Source organism: Lepidothrix coronata, unplaced genomic scaffold (assembly GCF_001604755.1).
Source record: "Lepidothrix coronata isolate B3197 unplaced genomic scaffold, Lepidothrix_coronata-1.0 Scaffold23, whole genome shotgun sequence".
Lineage (NCBI taxonomy): Eukaryota > Metazoa > Chordata > Aves > Passeriformes > Pipridae > Lepidothrix > Lepidothrix coronata.
The window spans coordinates 7678546-7696140 of NW_016690203.1; the positions used below are offsets into that span (position 1 = coordinate 7678546).

Sequence of the window (17595 nt, forward strand, 5' to 3'; positions counted from 1 at the left end):
AGGAATCAGGAGGGGCACATCAGGGCACACTGAGGTCATGGGAATTATGAGGGGCACATCAGAGAACACACTGAGGCCACAGGAATCATGAGGGGCACACCAGGGCACACTAAGGTCATGGGAATCATGAGGGGCACACCAGGGCACAGGCAAGGCCACTGGAATCAGGAGGGGCACACCAGGGCACACCGAGGTCACAGGAATCAGGAGGGGCACATCAGGGCACACTGAGGTCATGGGAATTATGAGGGGCACATCAGAGAACACACTGAGGCCACAGGAATCATGAGGGGCACACCAGGGCACACCGAGGTCACAGGAATCAGGAGGGGCACATCAGGGCACACTGAGGTCATGGGAATTATGAGGGGCACACCAGAGAACACACTGAGGCCACAGGAATCATGAGGGGCACACCAGGGCACACTAAGGTCATGGGAATCATGAGGGGCACACCGGGGCACACCGAGGTCACAGGAATCAGGAGGGGCACTCCAGGGCACACTGAGGTCATGGGAATCATGAGGGGCACACCAGGGCACACACCGAGGCCCTGGGAATCAGAAGGGGCACACCACGGCCAGCTCACAACACACCATCACTCGGCTGAAACAACTCCTGGTGTGCAGCTGCAGAAGTTCAACTGGGAACTTGGGGTGAACAGTGTCCTACAGCGTCCTACAAAAGGGCAGAGCCTGGTGACCTGTGTCCGTGTGGCTGTGCCAGGGCCACACAACAGCCCTAAGGTGGAAACTTCCCCCTGCACTTCACCTCCCAGGACACTCCAACCTCTGCTGACTGCCCAAACAACTGACCCGACTCATCTCTAACACGGCCCATCTGAGGATATCTGGCATCAGCCAACATCATAAAAAGAATCTGCTCATCCAGCCAGGCCAGGCTGATGTTCAAAAGGCTCTGGAGATGAGGCAGGTTTTCATGTGGATACTCTGAAATAAAGCACCATGAATATCCTCTGTGGATCCCACAGACCTGCTCTGGAAGGGCTCCCCGATGGGATCCCTGTCTGCCCGTTCCAGGGCTCTGATCCAGCATCTCCCCACTGTGCACCTGCAGCTGGTTCTATAAATAACCAGTCTGGGATGGTTATTCCACAGGTTCTTCCTCCATCTGTGCCTTTCCTTTCATCTTCCACGGTCATGGATTCAGGATCACCACTCAGCACCTTGGCTCAAAACAAACACCCCAAACCCGGTCTTTCTCTTTCCTGGGGCTTTTTACCAGAGGTGGTTTAAGTTTTCCAAGCCTGCACGTTGGGAAATCCTTGGGAATGAGCCAGACACCAGCCTCACAGCAAAGCCAGCTGGGTTCCAGGGTGGGAATGCACTGGCTGGAAGTGATACCTGGCACCTGAGGAATGTCAGACATCCTGGGACACGGAGTGGGCAGAGCCTTCACCAAGAAGCATCTCTGCTCTCCCCTTCCTTGGGTTGTTCCTCACACAAACCCGAGTCAGACCATTCACCCCAATGGAAATCCTCAGGAAATTCCCAGAACTGCACAAGCTCCCACAAACAATTCACTCCTTGGAGCCAAATTTAACCCTTTTGGTGACCCAGCACTTGGAATTTCTCCTTCCATGGCTCTGTTGCCTTCTCCACACTCCCCCCACCACCTCGAGGAGCTTCAGTGCCAGGAAACAGCACAAAGCAAAATGAACTTGCCCAAGATGCAGCTGCATCCCTTAAAACAAAACTTAAACCCCTCAAAAGCCAAAATAAAACCAAGAGAAAAACCCCCTCCACACACAGGTGGGCAGGAGGCATTCAAGTGGGAGCACTGCAAGGGAAGGAGCAAGAGGAGAGTCAGGAATGTGAGGAGGGATTATTCAGTGCTGGCAGCTGGTTCCTGGTCTGTGAAACATCAGTCACAAGTGGGTTTGGACAGTGATTTAAATTTCGAGGGAGAATACAGGCAAGGAGGGGAGGGAGAAGCAGCTCAGACTTCCTTCAGACATCAGAAACGGGCAGGAGCACAGGCCACACTTGTCCTTCCCAGGTTATCTGTTCCATGGCCTGGCTGACACATCCATGGTAATCAGGATAAAGCGTGAAAATTATTCCCAAAAACATCTGTACTAAGCAAGTGCAGCACTGAGCACTCAGGCCAGCAGGGAAAGCAGGAAGTTTCCTGAAGTCCTAAATTTCACATGAGATTTTCCCCCCCTCTAATATTATGCAAAGTTCAGGGTTTTGAGGGGAGGTGCCCTCTGACAGCAGCACTGCTGCTCTTGGCCACACACACTCAGCTGCTCCTGTCTCAGTTTTGCTTGAAGCATTTCCCAACCATGAATAAATCCAAAATTTCAAGGTTTGGTCTCAGGCATCCCCAGGATCATCCCCAGGGGCTCCAAAGCTCTGTTGTAGCAGATTATCAAAGTAACTAAAACAGAGTTACCAAAAGGAAGAGGAAACATTTTCTCAGATGGAAGTGCTACAACAGTAGCACCGACAGCTGGTCTAAACCAAACCCACCAAACTCCAAACCAAGCGGAAACAGGGCTTCGGAAGTATCAAAAAATCAGGAGAAATTTCACCTTGTTTCTCCAGGAAGTTAAAATATCACAGAAAAAGCGAAGAGCTTTCCATGAGAAAGCATCCTCAGCCCGAGTGCAAGGAAGCAAGAGGACTCTGCTGGGAAGGGGGACACACACACACGGTGCCCCGGGTGGCTCTGGGGGAGCTCCCACGCCAGCCTGTCCTGCTGCGAGCGGGAACCCCCCACAGCTCCCCGCAGAGCCAAAGCTCCACCTGCCCCCGCGTTTGGTGTGACAGAACCCAGGAGAGCAGGCCCGGGGCTCCCTTACCTGAGAGGGGCTGCAGGGCCTTCTCCAGGGAGGGCTCCTTGCGCAGGGGCCGGGGCAGCGGCGCGTCCTGGGCGCTGAACAGCCCGGGGCTCTCGGGCAGCTTCTTGCGCGCGGCGGGGCCGGCGGGGCCGGGCGCTCGGCAGCTGCCTATTGCACTTGTGAAAAGGTTCGTGTGCTCCTCGGTGCCGGCGGGCTCCGAGCCGGGGGGGAACCCCCCCAGGGACAGGGCCGGGGAGCTCTCGGAGCAGTCGATCTGCAGCGGGGTCTGCAGGCCCAGCGCCAAGGAATTCGACTCCGAAGGCTCCCTCCTGACCCACTGCTCGTCTCTGCTCAGCAAACCCTTGGAAGGCGACAGGTGTGGGCACGACATGTGGCACCTGTGCTTCTCTTTGTGTTTGTACCTCTCTCCCACAGCCTCCTTCCCAAACCTGTAGCGCTTCAAGGACTCCAGAACCGTTCTGGAGGAGCTGTTGGCCGTGATAGTGTCCATGGAAACCTGCGGCTGCTCCGAGGAACGGTGCTCCCGGTGCTTGTGGCGGTGCCTGTGCTTGTGCTCCAGCATCCAGCCGTAGGCCATCTCGGGTGGAACGCTGGGGTAGGTGCTCATGGACAGCAGGGGGGTCCTGCTCGTGGTGAGGAAAGCTTCCTGGCGCAAGAGTTTATGCTTCTTCTTGTGGTATTTGGTGGGGTTGAGAAGCAAGTGGCCTGTATGCATGTAGGAAGGTGGCGGCAGGGGGGTCGTGAAAGAAGGAGAGGGTGGAGGAGGGTAAAGAGTCGGAGGGTACCTTCCATAATAACCTAATCCTATGGGAGCAGCTGCCAGGGGGGACGGGGAGTAAGGCATGCCATAGGAGGGGTAGAACCCGGTGCTGGAGAGGGGAAAGCTGAGGCTATGCATGAAGGGCATTTCTGCCATAGCTTCCCGCATTTTTGGAGGCCTGCCTCTCTTTTTCTTTAAATCAGGTTTCCTAATGTAGTGCAAAGGATCTAAAGGAAAAGTAGGGTGGGTGTAGAAACTGTTGAAGTTTATCCTAAAAATGGTGGGCAGCAAATCCCGGGGTATAAAATGGTGACTCCGGTGGGTTATCCGAATTTCACTTAACCGGCTTATTAACTCCTCCAACTCGGCGAGGAAATCGGGGTCCTGCCTCCCCCGGAGCTGAGGGTACTTCTTTTTCCTTTTCCTCTTCTGCCTCTTCATCTTGTCGTAGCTGAGGTAATCGTGGCTGCGGCGCTTGCACTTGTGCTTGTGCTTCTCCTTCAGGTTGCCGAGCACGGTGGAGGTCTCGGGCGGGAGCAGGGACACGTGGTCGAAGGAGTGCCTCTTCTTCTTCTGCCCGCAGAACTTCTCCGCCCGGTCCGAGGTGCTGTTGTTGTCCGTCCCGATGCCGCTGTCGCTGGGGATGGTCTCGTCGCTGTGGGACTCGCTCACTGGGGACGGCGTGGCCTCTTTGAGCGAGGTCAGCTCGCTCAGGTGGGAGGGCGAGTTGGGCAGCAGCGTGGGCGGCGACAGCCTCCGCCTGCCCTTGGCCGCCTTCTTCATGGCCAGGGTCTGCACCACGCCGCCCTGCCGCGAGTGGAGGTGCAGGTAGGGCACGGGGCTGGGCTCGATGAACCCCGCGTCGCTGCTCACCGGGCTCTGCCCCCCGCTCACGGCCGACGACTGGGAGCAAACCGGAGACGGGAGCACCTCCGAGGGGTTCCCCGCGGGAGGCAGCAGGTGGGGCAGGACCTGGCCCAGGGATGTACCGGGAGCTTGCTGGGCAGACTTCTCCAGCACGGTCAGGCTGGCAGCGCTGCTGGCCAAGAGGCCGTTCAGGACGGCTTTGGGCTTCCTCCCTCTCCTCTTTCCTATGTAAATCGTTCCTTTCTTGCTGACGTTGATTTGCTGGCCCAGCTTCGAACCGAACGTGGCGGCGAGAGTCGACACCGTGTTGTGGAGCTTGGATTGCATCTTCCCTTTGGTATTTGGTTCCACTGTACTGGACAGGATCTGATTCAGGAGTTTCTTTCGCTTCAGAGTTTTCATTTTATTTATTTTTCGAATAATTGTTTTCATTAACTGTCCGTTATTTCTCTTGGCAACTTTTCTGTCTGAGTCTACTTCCAAATCACTCATGCTGCAAATACTGGGGCTTTGGACCTCTTCAGGCCCTCGGAGCTGGTCCTTTCTCTCAAAGAACTCCCCAGGTCGATGCTGTTCACTTTCAGGCCCCATCTTGCTCGAGTTCTCTGTTCCAACAAAAGGTGCCACGGACAGAATAGGTGGTTTCGTTTTAATTGATGACCTGATCTGTCTTTTAGGTCTCCCTCTCTTTTTAGGAAAAGGTTGTCCCGATAAGCTCTGCTTCAGGGAGGGAATTTCAACCTCAGGCTGCAAAATGGGAGGCTCTTGCTCTTCTTTCGACTGCACTGAGAAGACTTTTGATGCCGGAATCTTTAGAGTCCTCTTGGGGGGACCTTCGAGCTCCGGCATCTCCTTGGGTTTAGATCTTCCTCTTTTGGGTTTGTACATGTCAGGCAAGAAATCATCCGCCATACACAAGCTCGAGGGTTGTTTGTGGGTGCTGTAGAACTTCTGGGTTGGTTTGTCAGTCTCAGCCAGCAGCGCCAGGGACTGGCCACTGGCTTCGTTCAGCTTCGGCAACTGGTGCTTGACGAACTCGTGCTCCACGAACGAGGACGACCCGATGTTTTTCAGGAACTTGGCCTGCTCCAAATTGCTGCTCGACAGTGCACTGTAGGAAATGTTTTTAAAAAGCTCCGACCTTTCCAGCTCCAGACCCTTCGGAGGTCGACACGTGTTCCTCGACACCACTTTAGTCCATCGGGGCTTCCTTCCTTTTCTCTTCTTCAGAGGCTTCGACTGCTGAGTGCTGCTCAGATTCTTCGCTCCTTGGCAGGATTTATCGGATGCAGCAATCGCCCCGATCTTCAGGAACTGCTTGCTGCTGAACAAGCTGGTAAAACTGACCACGGAAGGGGTGACAGTGGCGTGGATGCTCGTTTCAGCTGCCAGAATGGGCTTTTTCGCCGTGGAAGGACTGGTTCTGGAAGTCTCCACGTAAGAAGCCTTTGAATCGCTCAAATCTTTGTCAGCACCTTTAAAATCGGCGCCGAGGGGGTGGTTCAGGGTCCTGCTCAGACCCAGGATGCTGTCAGAGGAAAAGGGAGTCTTGCCCACGGGGTCAGAGATGCCTTCCAGGAGCTCTGCCGTGGAGCTTAAGTGCAATGAGTTGGATGGCAGCTGGGAGGAGGATGCTGAGAGGCTCCTGCTCAGGGTGGGGACAGACACGGTGGGGGAAGGGGAGGGGAGATTCCCCTCTCCCACTGCACTGAACGGGGACTTGGCTGTCGACACCTCCGAGGCACCTCCTGTCCTGAAGTCTGGTGAAGTGCAATACACTGGGGGCTGCTTCTCGTGCTTGGATGCTTCGTAACCCCCCTTCTCGCCGGAGGAGAAGGTGTCCTGGGGAACACACATCCCCTCGTTAAACATCTCCTTCCCCACCTCGGCGATCTCCTTCCGAATGGAAAACTTCTCCAGGATGCTCTCCTTGTTCTGCCTCACGACGTGCTTCTCGAAGGGTTTGCTGGTAGGGTTGTCCTTCAGTAAATCCGCGGGCTCGTGGCTTTCCAGGCTGCTGAGGTTGGAATTGCAAGGAAGCTTAAAGGGCTCCGAGGTGGGTGTGAGGGAATCTGCCTTCAGCGTCCCAGAGTCCTTGTTGGCCAAACCAGCCGGGCTGCCAATCCCCACCGGCTTCTTCCCACACTCCTTGCTAACCAACCCCACTGGACTGCTAATTCCTGGCATCTTCCTCCCAGAGTCCTTGCTAACTGGTCCCACCGGGCTGCCAATCCCTGGCGTCTTCCTTCCAGAGTCTTTGTTACTCAGAACCGCCGCATTCCCGGTCCCCGGCATCTTTCTCCCAGAATCCTTGTTGAGCAGACCTGCAGGACTATTTACCCCCAGCAGCTTCTTCCCAGCGTCCTTGTTAACCAATCCTGCTGGAGTGCTGATCCCTACTGGCTTCTTGAGAGGCTCCTTGGTAGTCAATCCAGCTGGAGTGCTGATCCCTGGAAGTTTCCTCCCCACATCTTTGCTGATCAATCCAACTGCAGAGCTGGTCACCGGCTGCTTCTTCCCAGAGTCCTTGTGCACTATCCCGGGGGGAGTGCTGATCCCTGGGGGCCTCTTCCCAGAGTCCTTGCTCACCAATCCAATCAAGGGGCCGATCCCTTGGGGCTTCTTCCCAGAGTCTTTGTTCACCAGTATGGCTGTGCTGCCAATCCCCAATGGCTTCTTCCCTGAGTCCTTGTTCACCAGCCCCACGGCAATCCCAGAGCCCGGCAGCTTCTTCACCAAATCTTTACCAACCATCCCACTCGGATTGATGGTTCCTGGCGGCTTCTTCCCAGAGTCTTTCACCAAACCGGACGCGCTTCCGTTCCCGGGCTTCTTCTGCTTTGTTTTGGAAGACTTGGAGGGAGGACAGGTTGCAATGAGCTGAGCCAGTTTCTCTGTGACAGTTGTTGCTCCGTTGATTTCTGTTCTGTCCTTTAAATCGGAATTATGGCTGCTGATCAGGGTGGGAGGAGATGACTTCATGTAATCCGTCATTTCTGAGTGCAACGGGGAAACTTTCTTGGATAAAGGGGTTGTTTCTACTTGGACACCTTCTTCTGCGTGTAACTCAACTGGTGCCACTTCTCCAGCTTTCTTGTAGGACTTTGAAGGGTCCTAGGAGTCAATAAAACAACAAAAGAGTCTTTAGGAACAGACCACAAAGCATCTCTCTGAGTAACACGGTATTTTTTGATGTTGAGGTGATTAATACCTGCTCCACTAACAGGGTAACTGCATGAGCACAGCTTCACCAACCTATCAATTTAAATAAAATTAGTAATAATAGATCCAATAATAAAATATTGTAAATATTACAATAGATGGATTATGCAAATATTGGCAATATTAATAAATTACTAATACTTAAAGCAAAATTTTAAACCAGTAGACACATTGAAGCTTTTCTGACTTCAACGAAACCCAAACTCGCTGCCAGCCCCGAAATACAACCCATTTATTCTGCCCCCCCAATTATAAACATTCCCCAAAAATACTGTTGCTGTTTGTTAATAAAAACCCACTGACAACAATGCACTGGGCTATTTATAGTGTGAGAGCACTTGAGGAACTCACATGGTGCTGAGCAGCAGCTGAGCAGGGCCGTGTCCCAGGACACCCCCAGCCCCTGCAGCAACAGCTTCTCCTCCCAGCAGACCACTGACAGCCAGAAAAATAAGGAGAGTGAAATAAAACAAGTCAAATTAGTCTCCTGTTTGCACAGGGATACACGTGGGGCAGCTCAAACCCGCAGTTATTTCCAGTTCTGACCTAAACAAATCCGAAATTTATTTATTCCGTACAAATTGCGACGCCTGTCACCTTCCCAAAGCCTGCTGGGAACACCCCGATAAATGGATGTTTCATTTTGGAAGGGCAGTCTGTACACACAGCACCCAACACATCCCTGAGGGCAGGGGAGTCACTCAGGAGTGGAAGGCTCTGAGCTCAGAGGAGGAAGTTCTGCATCCAGTTCTGCTGCCCCCAACACAAGGACATGGAACTGCTGGAGCAAATCCAGAGGAGGCCACGAAGCCAATAAGGGAACTGGAGCCCCTCCCCTGTGGATGGAGACTGGGAAAGTTGGGACTGTTCAGCCTGGAGAAGAGAAGGTTGTGTGGAGATCTCACAGCAACTTCCAGGGTCTGAAGGGGCTCCAGGGAAGCTGGACAAGGACTGTTCCTCAGGAACTGGGGTGACAGCACAAGGGGAATGGGCACAAACTGAGAGAGGGGGAATTTAGGTTGGATATTAAGGAAGAAATCCTTCCCTGTGAGGGTGGTGAGGCCCTGGCACAGGTTATTCCATGGATGCCCCATCCCTGGGAGTGTCCAAGGCCAGGCTGGACAGGACTTGGAACAACCTGGGATAGTGGAAGGTGTCCCTGGTGGAACTGGATGAGCTTTATAATCCCTTCCAACCCAACCCACTCCGTGATTCCGTGATTCCAAACACACAAACTGAAAACCTCCTGGCACCACCTCCACCTCTGGGAATCCCTGGGATGCAGAGAGTCGCTGAACAGCACTGGAACAGCCTTGCTGGGCACCCTTCAGAGAGTTACACCCCTTTCCCATGGCCTGAGATCCTGAAAAGAACTTTGGAAGGAAACTTTAACCTTCTTTGTTCAGCGGATTGAAAAATTCACCTCAATGTTGCCTCGGGAATTGAACTCCTCAGCCCTGTGCCTGCTGAGTATCCACAATATTCCCTCTTTCTTTGATTGCTCTGTGTGCTCTGCTACCCCTCAGTCAGGGTCTGTGGTGCCCTCACAGTGCCTCTGCTTCTCCCAATCCACCTCCGTCTCCAAACAAAGAGCTTGGAAGTTTGAGCAGATATTTAAATAATAAACACATAACTAAGCAAACCCTTCCAAACACCAGCTTTGATCTGAGCAAGATGCCAGGATTCTGAGAACGTGGCTTTAGCATCAAACAGGGAGCCTCTGAAAGCTGAAGGCAAGTTGCCCTGGAGAGCTCCTTTCTCATCTGAGGGTGAGGGAAATCTCCAAGCACAGCGAAAATGATTTCAAAGAACGCGGAAAAACAAAACGAGAAACGTCTGGTGAGATGTCAGAAAGGAGCCAAAAAAGTTCACAGCTCTTTTTCAGCATTTTGAAAGGCAAAATTCTTATATGGGAAATTTTTTTCATGTTGGTTTTTTTTTTTTTTTGGCCATAAATCCACTTAACAATCAGTGGGATTAACAGGAACGTTTTGGGGGGGAATTTTTAAGGAAAAAAATTCCTCTGGTAACTTCCAGCAGAGACACCTTGAACAAAGCATGTAACCTCTGGAGGGGGTTGCAGTGGCTGCAAAACCACTAAAAAACTCCAACATAACTCACAAAGTTTGTTCTTGCAATTCTATATTATTAAAATATTCAGATTTTTGGTTAAAGTGAATGGGAAGTATTGTTGTCACTGAGGAGTATCCCACAGGATATTCCTGCAGTCCCTGGGATCCCTGGACCCCTGATATCTGAGCTCTCCCTCAGTCTCTGGGATCCCTAGGCCCAGATCCCAGTTTTCTCTCGGTGCTTGGAACCCCTGGGTCCCAGATCCCAGTTCTCCCTTGATCCCTGGCTCCCCGATCCAAGCTCTCCCTGGGATCCCTGGGATCACTGATCCAAGCTCTCCCTCAGTCCCTGGGATCCCTGGGTCCCCGATCCAAGCTCTCCCTCAGGGATTTTTGGGGTCAGGTTGCCCCCAGTGCCGGGGCAGAGCTGTGCTGTCACAGCCCGTGGCCACAGGCACACCCTGTCCCTCAGCCCAGCTCTCCTGGGGCAGCTCCAATCCTATGGAAATGCTCAGGAATTCCCCCTGGAATACTCTCCAACCCAGGCCTGTCCCAGTGCAGCAGGGGCAGGAAAGGTGCCCTGCTCCCCTGGGATAACTCCTGGTGCCCACACAGGCACTCCATGAGGTGGGGACAGACCTGAAGCCCAAACCAGGTGAAAATGCCACAAAAAAATGGCCCGAAACAGTTTTCCTGGAATTCTGTGCCTCGTTAGCCCAGATTTCCAGCCCTGCTCCACGTTCCTCTGGTTTCAGATGGAATGAAATGGTTCATCTGGGGGCAAAGTTGTTCAAAAGGGTGAGAAAACACTACACCAAAAAGCACTTTGTGCTTCAAAAAATAATCTGTTCCTGTGCCACCTTTAGTTCAACTGCCTGGCTTAAAAGCACTGCCCAAAACAACTGCACAAAACCTGGAAGTTTCCATCAAACTGGTACTATTCCAAATTTGGGACTGAGCTGAACTGAAAATTCCAACTCTCCCGTGTGGACACACAGTTTCTAGACTTGCACCACTCGTTTCAGGAATAAAAATTCCAGGTAGTTTTGATATGAACTGTTAATGAGTTACAATCCATCACTGGTGGCCTTGGCAGCGCTGGGAGAAGAGTTGGACTTGATGGTCTTAAAGCTCCTTTCCAACTCGAATGATTCTGTGGTTCCAGAGCCACCACAGGCACCAACAGCAAAAAAAATGACTTTATTCTAAAAAAAGCAGCTGTTGTTAGAGCACAACCCCGGGGTTTATTATTACTAGATCATGATTTACTGTGATGATGATTGGTACTTGTGTGCAAAGGGCTGAGGAGCAAATGATCCTTCCCAAGAGCAGGGGTGTCTCCTCTCCAGCCTGGTGTCAAACTCACACTTCTCACCCCAAAACCAAGCTGCAAACCCCGAGAAACTCTCGGGTTCCACCCTCTGGAACAGCCAGAAAGGAACCAGCTTGTTAATGAAACTGCAATAAAGGGGTTTTTATGTGCACACACAGATCTCCCCATCGTCGTTTGAGCTGCTGCACTTCAGGCCAGTGTTTGGGCCACAATTCCAACGAGCTTGCTGAGGAATCACAGGAGCTGTGGCATCAATATATCCCACAGAATTCCCCAAATAAGTGTCTCCTGTTTATTTTTCACCTCCAAGACTTTGCAGGCTTTTCTAAGAGCAAGTCTGAACGAAGGACCAGGGAAAAAAAGACAAACTTATGTCCCAGATGCTGCAGGAAATATTCTCAAGCTACTAAAAAAAGCAATCACTCCTTTAGCTTTGTTACCTCTGAGTGGCTGTGATTTCATCAGCAAACTTCCCTGCAGAGCTTTCCCTGCACGACCCAGGGCAAGAGAGAGAGCCCCAGAATCCTGCACTCAGCAGTTTTCACCCAGAAATAAGGAGCTGGAGCAGGAGGGCGAGTCCCAACCTGCTGCCCCGTGTTACTACTCTGAGTTAGAGTTACACAGGCTGCTACTATCACCTCTGTTTGCTACACCTTCACCACTGCCCCTCTGCCATGGCCCTGCCTACACCCACCCTCCAGCACGGGGAAAACACGGGTTTGCCCCCTAACAGGGCCAAAAATGTGTATTTATGTGCATTTATGTTCAAGGCTCAGGCTTCTGGGCTTAGTGTCTGCCTGCCACGGGACACTTCCTGAGAGGAAGAAATCCCAGTTCCACACTCAGTGTCAAAAAAGCAAATTAAATACTGCTTGACTCTTGCAGCACCTCCTAATTTTGTTCCTCTTCACACCCGGGAATCTCGGTCTTTTTTAAGTCTCTCTTTTCTCTTCTGTGAGAAAAAAATATTTATTAGCTTGTATGTCCCCACGTTTCTGGAGGACAAATTGTAGATGCACAGGGAAAAACTCCCCTCACTGAAAGGGTGGTGGGGCAGTGGGACAGGGAAGAGGAGGAATCCCCATCCCTGAGGGAGGTGGCACTTGGGGACAGGGTTTGGTTGGAACAGAAGGGCTGCACTCCATGATCCCAGAGGGCTTTTCCCACCTGAGAGATTCTGGGATTCCAAGTGACTCCCCTCGCTCACAGCAAGCAGACAAACCCTCTGTTTTTGTAACTGCAGGCACTCCCCAAGTTTCAGCAGTCCTGTCAGCACCGAGCTTGAGGAAAAGCCTGTCAGACGTGCAAGTGCAAAGGATTTTCCTCCTGGTTTAATTTCTGCACTGCTATTCCCGGGAGAGGAATTCCACTGCTCCTCTTTGTGCTCAGTGCTTCACTGGGTGCACTGCAAGTGCCACATTTTCATTCCCATCCCTTATTCCTCCTCAAAAAGAAGGGAAAGGTCAGTGTCAGAGCTCCAGGTGAGGCCACACCTGGCTCTGAGCTGGTCTTTTATTTGCTTTCCCCTCCTCTCCATCGAAAGCAGAGATTTAGGGATCAATTCCCTCTGCTGAAGGGTAATTTTCAGAGCTAAAACTTGCTTTCTTTCGTGGCAACAAGACAAAAAAAAATCCCTGGGGCATTATGTTCAAAACAGGAATATTTTCAGCCATGGTTCCCATTTATTTCCACACAGACACTTCCAGTCCCTTTTCAGGAATCAGCAGGACACTGTTTGGGGTCATTTCTGACAACCCATGGTGGGATCAGTGGTGTCACAGATCAATAATATCACTAATGTATTATAATATATATTACATGTCATATATTATTATATCAGATACATAATATATGTATTATATATAATACATATAATATATGTGGTATAATATATGTATAATATACTATATAATGTGTATATATTATATTTATTATATATGTATTATATATGAAATATATACATACTTTATATGTATAAAATACATATATACTTATTTTATATATATAAAATACATATATATTTATTTTATATATATACATATTATGTATATATAAAACACACACACATATATATTTTTTATATATATATATATATATATATAAAAAATATCACTAATATTTGCTTCCCTTTCTGATTTCCACTTGGAATGGGATGGATCTCCTGAAGGAAAACCTGGTATACAAACAAAGATGTTGAGGGGGAAGAATCTCTCCTGTCCCCATCCAATTCCAAATCCTGACTATTTTCCCTGGTAAAAACTCTCCTGATGCAATGGGAGAGTCTCCAGATGCAAAGGTGCTCTTTGCTGGGAGAACCAGAGGATCAGGGAATATCCTGAGCTGGAAGGGACCCACAAGGATCATCCAGTCCAACACCCCAACAACCCGACCCTCCCCTGACTAATTCACCTTCAACCTGCCCTGAGGAAGGGATTTGCAGCTGCAAGTGCCACCTGAATTCAGGAATCACTGGCTGGATATTCCAGGCTGGCCAAACACTCAACTCACCTCAACAGGGTCTTGTTGGACCAAAAAAAAAAAGGAAAAAAAAAAAGCCATCAGTGTAATGACAAGTTGGGATCTGCTCTTCCAGCGTTTTTCAAGAGGAAGTCAGAAAAATCCTCAGGAATAACAAGCTTGTTCTGAGCTGGCAGAATGTGAAATAAAGGCCATTGCCAACAGTTTATGTTATGCAACATAAATTTTGAGAATTTCTTGGTCTCCAGGCTGAGGAAAAACCCCTCTGATTCCCAAGGAGGGAAAACCCAACACAACTGCACTGTGGAGTGTGGAAAAAGCCGGTTCAGTCCTTACATCCAGCACACCTGTCTTTTCAGGGCACAGTTTATGCCTTGGAATCATGGAATCCCAGAATGGGTTGGGTTGAAAGGGACCTTGAGCACAGGACACAGGTGGGAGAGATGGAAACCCTGCAGCCCTGGGGCCCCGTGGAACAGACATCCCACAGCAAGGAAGGTCTCCAGCTTCCATGGACTTGGATTCCCCTGCTGAATCACCTGCTAGGGCCACCTAAGGGTACATCCTAACATTGTATTGGCAAAACCTTCATGTGTATTGGCAAAAAGAGCAGGTTGTAGCCCAACACTTCCAAAATTTAGCATCCATGCAATGTTATTTGTAATTCCTGCCGTTTATCCCGTTCTCCCTGTCTGCTGTTGCTGCTGTTCCTTGTTACATCCTGCAGATCACACAAACAAAAAGGAGGCAGGGCTACCTCCTTCCCTTTGGAAAACCCCTGGCACATCCCTCCAGTCACTCCATTTATAGCCACGGTATCACCAGGCTGGTTTGTAACTCAGCTGGAAAAGTCTCCTGGGCTTTCCAGACCCTGCTCGTGGCAGTGACAGGTGAGAGACAGGAAACCCACTGACTCTAACAGGAAAATAGGAACCCAAACCCCATCCCAACAGGGATAAAACCCCCAAGGACCTCCACTTTCTTCTGTAAAAGAGACTAAACATCACACCATCGCTTGCCAGAGACATCACTTTAAGTTGACAGGGGAATTATCTCTCCTTGCTGTTGAAACGACGACGGTGTCGAACCCTGAACGAGCACTTTCCCCCCGTCGACAGCCACGAAATCAAACCATTCCTAACTCCAGAAGCTTCAGGATCAGAGGTCACACGGAACCACACGATGGGGCAGGGATGGTGAAGCTTCCCAACACAGCTCAAACTCCCCAGGACCCGCAAACCACCCCAGGGCCGCCCCACTCACTTGTTTGGGAGGACAGTGCTCGCTCTTCTCATCCGTCATCTTCCCGCTCTTGGGAGCCCTCCTTGGCTGCTTGATGCTGGTTTTTATGGCAGGCCTGCAGACATAATTCTCCAGGTTCTTGGGAGGCTTTTTGGTCCTCTTGGCTTGAAGGCCGATCTTCAGCTTCAGGTTCCCCTCGGAGAAGTTGGTTTCCTTCACGGAGAACTGCTGGGCCTCGCTCAGGGCCTCGCTCTTGCCATTCTCGCCGCCGGGCCCCTCCCGGCCCTTCTTCTTCCCGTCCTCCTCGTCCTTGCTGCAGCCTTCGGGCTCCGCTTCCCCCTTGCCCACCAACGTGCCAAGGTTTGCCACAGAGGGGCTTTTCCCAGAAAACCCTTCAGAATCAGAAGCCAAGCCTAACATAGCAGTATTCCGAGGGTCCATCACAGGCGGAATATTTGCCTCCGGGTGATTTTTTAGGGAAGATTTTACAGGGATGTGTTCCTCAGAGGAGCTGTTCCACTACTGGCAGTCAGCATCTTTCACTCTGCGAGGAGGAAAAAGGCAGACAGAAGTAAACTTTGATTTCCTGGCAGAAATTAAATTAAGGTTTAAACCAATCAGAAAGCAAACAATTACATTTCAGAGGAGCTGATGTTCCAAGACACCAACCCCGCTGGTCACCTACTTCAAACCCACAGTTTATCTGTAAAACACTTTTAAATGATAAGTGAAAAATCAAAAGTGCGGGAATATGATAATATAATTTCCAATTCATCCACAGGACACTTCAAACAACAGTTAAGGACTTTAATATTGATCATCAAAGCAATTTTTCCATTTATAACCAAAGCCCAGCTACTCTTGGTCTGGACCCACTGGATGAGCTGCATCTAAGGAAGGACATGAATGAATCCCACAAGAAAGCATCCAAACCCCAGAGATATTCTGATTTTAATCATCTGAGCCACCAGGAAAGTTGAGCTTAACCCACGTGGGCATCGGTTTAAAAACAAGCCACAGACTCCTGAACACACCCACACACAAAGCCTTGGACACTCCCAGGGATCCAGGGGCAGCCACAGCCTCTCTGGGCAGCCTGTGCCTTCCTCCCAGGGAAGGATTCCTTCCCAATATCCCACCTAACCCTGCCCTCTGGCAGTTTGCAGCCATTCCCCCTTGTCCTGTCACTCCAAGCCCCTGTAAAAATTCCCTCTTCTTTCTTGCAGGCTCCCTTCAGGTCCTGGAAGGATATTTTTGTTAGGGGCATTCAAAGCAGAAAGTGTTTAAATACCTTAATCATTTTTAAGTGAAATAGGTCAGAAACAGGTCTGATGTGCTGAGAAGTGCATCCCAGGCACCAAACCAGCCTGGTTTCTGTCCTCACCCTCCAGACAGTCACTGAGGCTCAGCTGTGAGATTTCAAGGGTTTCAATCAACTCCAAAATGAGTTTCACAGAAAGGTCTCAAGGAGCTCAGCCCTCCTGGCCAGACAGGGATTAGGGAAGCAGCTGGAGGAGGTGGATTTGGGGTGGCTCTGGAACACAAGGGGAAGGATCAGGAGTGTGAAAGGTGATCCTGGAGAGCACCAAGGCAACTGCAGCGGGCTCAGGTTGGGAGAACAGCTGCCAGGATTAGTGGGGGCACAAGAAAAGCTGCTGAGAACACCCAAGGCAACCTGCTGGAAAACCAGGCTGCCCCAAAACAAACTCCTTTCCACGTGCTCTGGGCTCGTTATCCACAGGGTTTCCATCTGCAGCTCGGGCTTCTCAACTGAGCACATCCTCAGCAATCAAACCCACTGTTACTGCTCGTAAGACCAGAGGTAATTAGATAAAATCTCCGTTTTACAAGTGGGAAAAACCTGGGAGAACAGTGTGACGGGGATATAGAAGGTGAGTTACTGGCACTGCTCAGATCAAGGCCCAATGTCCAGTCCAAGAGGCTTCACCACGTCACCAAAAATGGGCTTTTTCACACATGCTGATGCCCAGCAGTAAAATAACCCTGAGCTAATGCCTGAATTTGTATTATTCGAGTCCAAGAGAAGGGACAATCCTTCATGGAACTGTCAAATCCGTGTTCACACAACTGTTTCCTTCTCTAGGGACCGTGGTGCAGAGCAGCAACAACACTTCAGTCATTTTCTTACAAATAAAATTAATTAATAAGCTTAAAACATGAAACCAACAGCAAGATTACACTCATACACTGACCCCAGGAATTAAAGCAGAACTGTGCTCACCTCTCATTCTGTGGCAACACAGGACCAGGGACCATCCCAGAAACAAAGTCACTAAATTGATGGCTCCCAGAAACACAGAGTAGGTCATTTATTTATCCATGAATTGCTCTCCACACAGACCACAAAACTGCTAATCCTGGCCCCAATCACCATTTTGTCTGGATCACTGTAATCTCCTTCTCCCACTCCTCAGTCACCCCAGGAATTCACAGAACAGTGCCTGTCTCTCAGGTCTCACCTCCCTGGATCCCAGGGATGCTGCTCCTTCCCTGCCTCAGCAAGTTCCAGCCCCCTGGCCCTGCCTCCAACGTGTTCAGGGCTGTGTTTTGGTTCTTCCCTTGCTCCTGTTCCCCACTGACACCACTGGCTGTCTCACTTTCTCTGTGTCACTCCTCACATTCCTCGTGCCTGGCTCTCCCCACCCTGCAGGATCTGTTCCACTCCTGTAGGATCCCTTCCACTCCTCCAGCACAACTCCTTCTCCTCCTGCACGACCCCTTCCCCTCCTCCAGAATCCCTTCCACTCCTGCAGAATCCCTTCCACTCCTGCAG

General features: G+C 50.8%; 1 protein-coding gene across 1 annotated transcript in view; it reads right to left on the reverse strand.

Annotated features, from left to right (window-relative positions):
- The window catches only part of ASH1L (ASH1 like histone lysine methyltransferase), a 57206-nt gene extending 41848 nt beyond the window's left edge, over positions 1-15358 (reverse strand). Inside the window, exons 1-2 of the mRNA XM_017808470.1 lie at positions 14823-15358; positions 2828-7568 (exon numbers count right to left, since the gene is read on the reverse strand). Coding sequence (XP_017663959.1) covers positions 2828-7568; positions 14823-15242 — 5161 coding nt within the window. The 5' untranslated portion in view covers positions 15243-15358. The remainder of the gene's footprint in view (positions 1-2827; positions 7569-14822) is intronic.
- Between the last annotated feature and the right edge of the window lie 2237 nt (positions 15359-17595).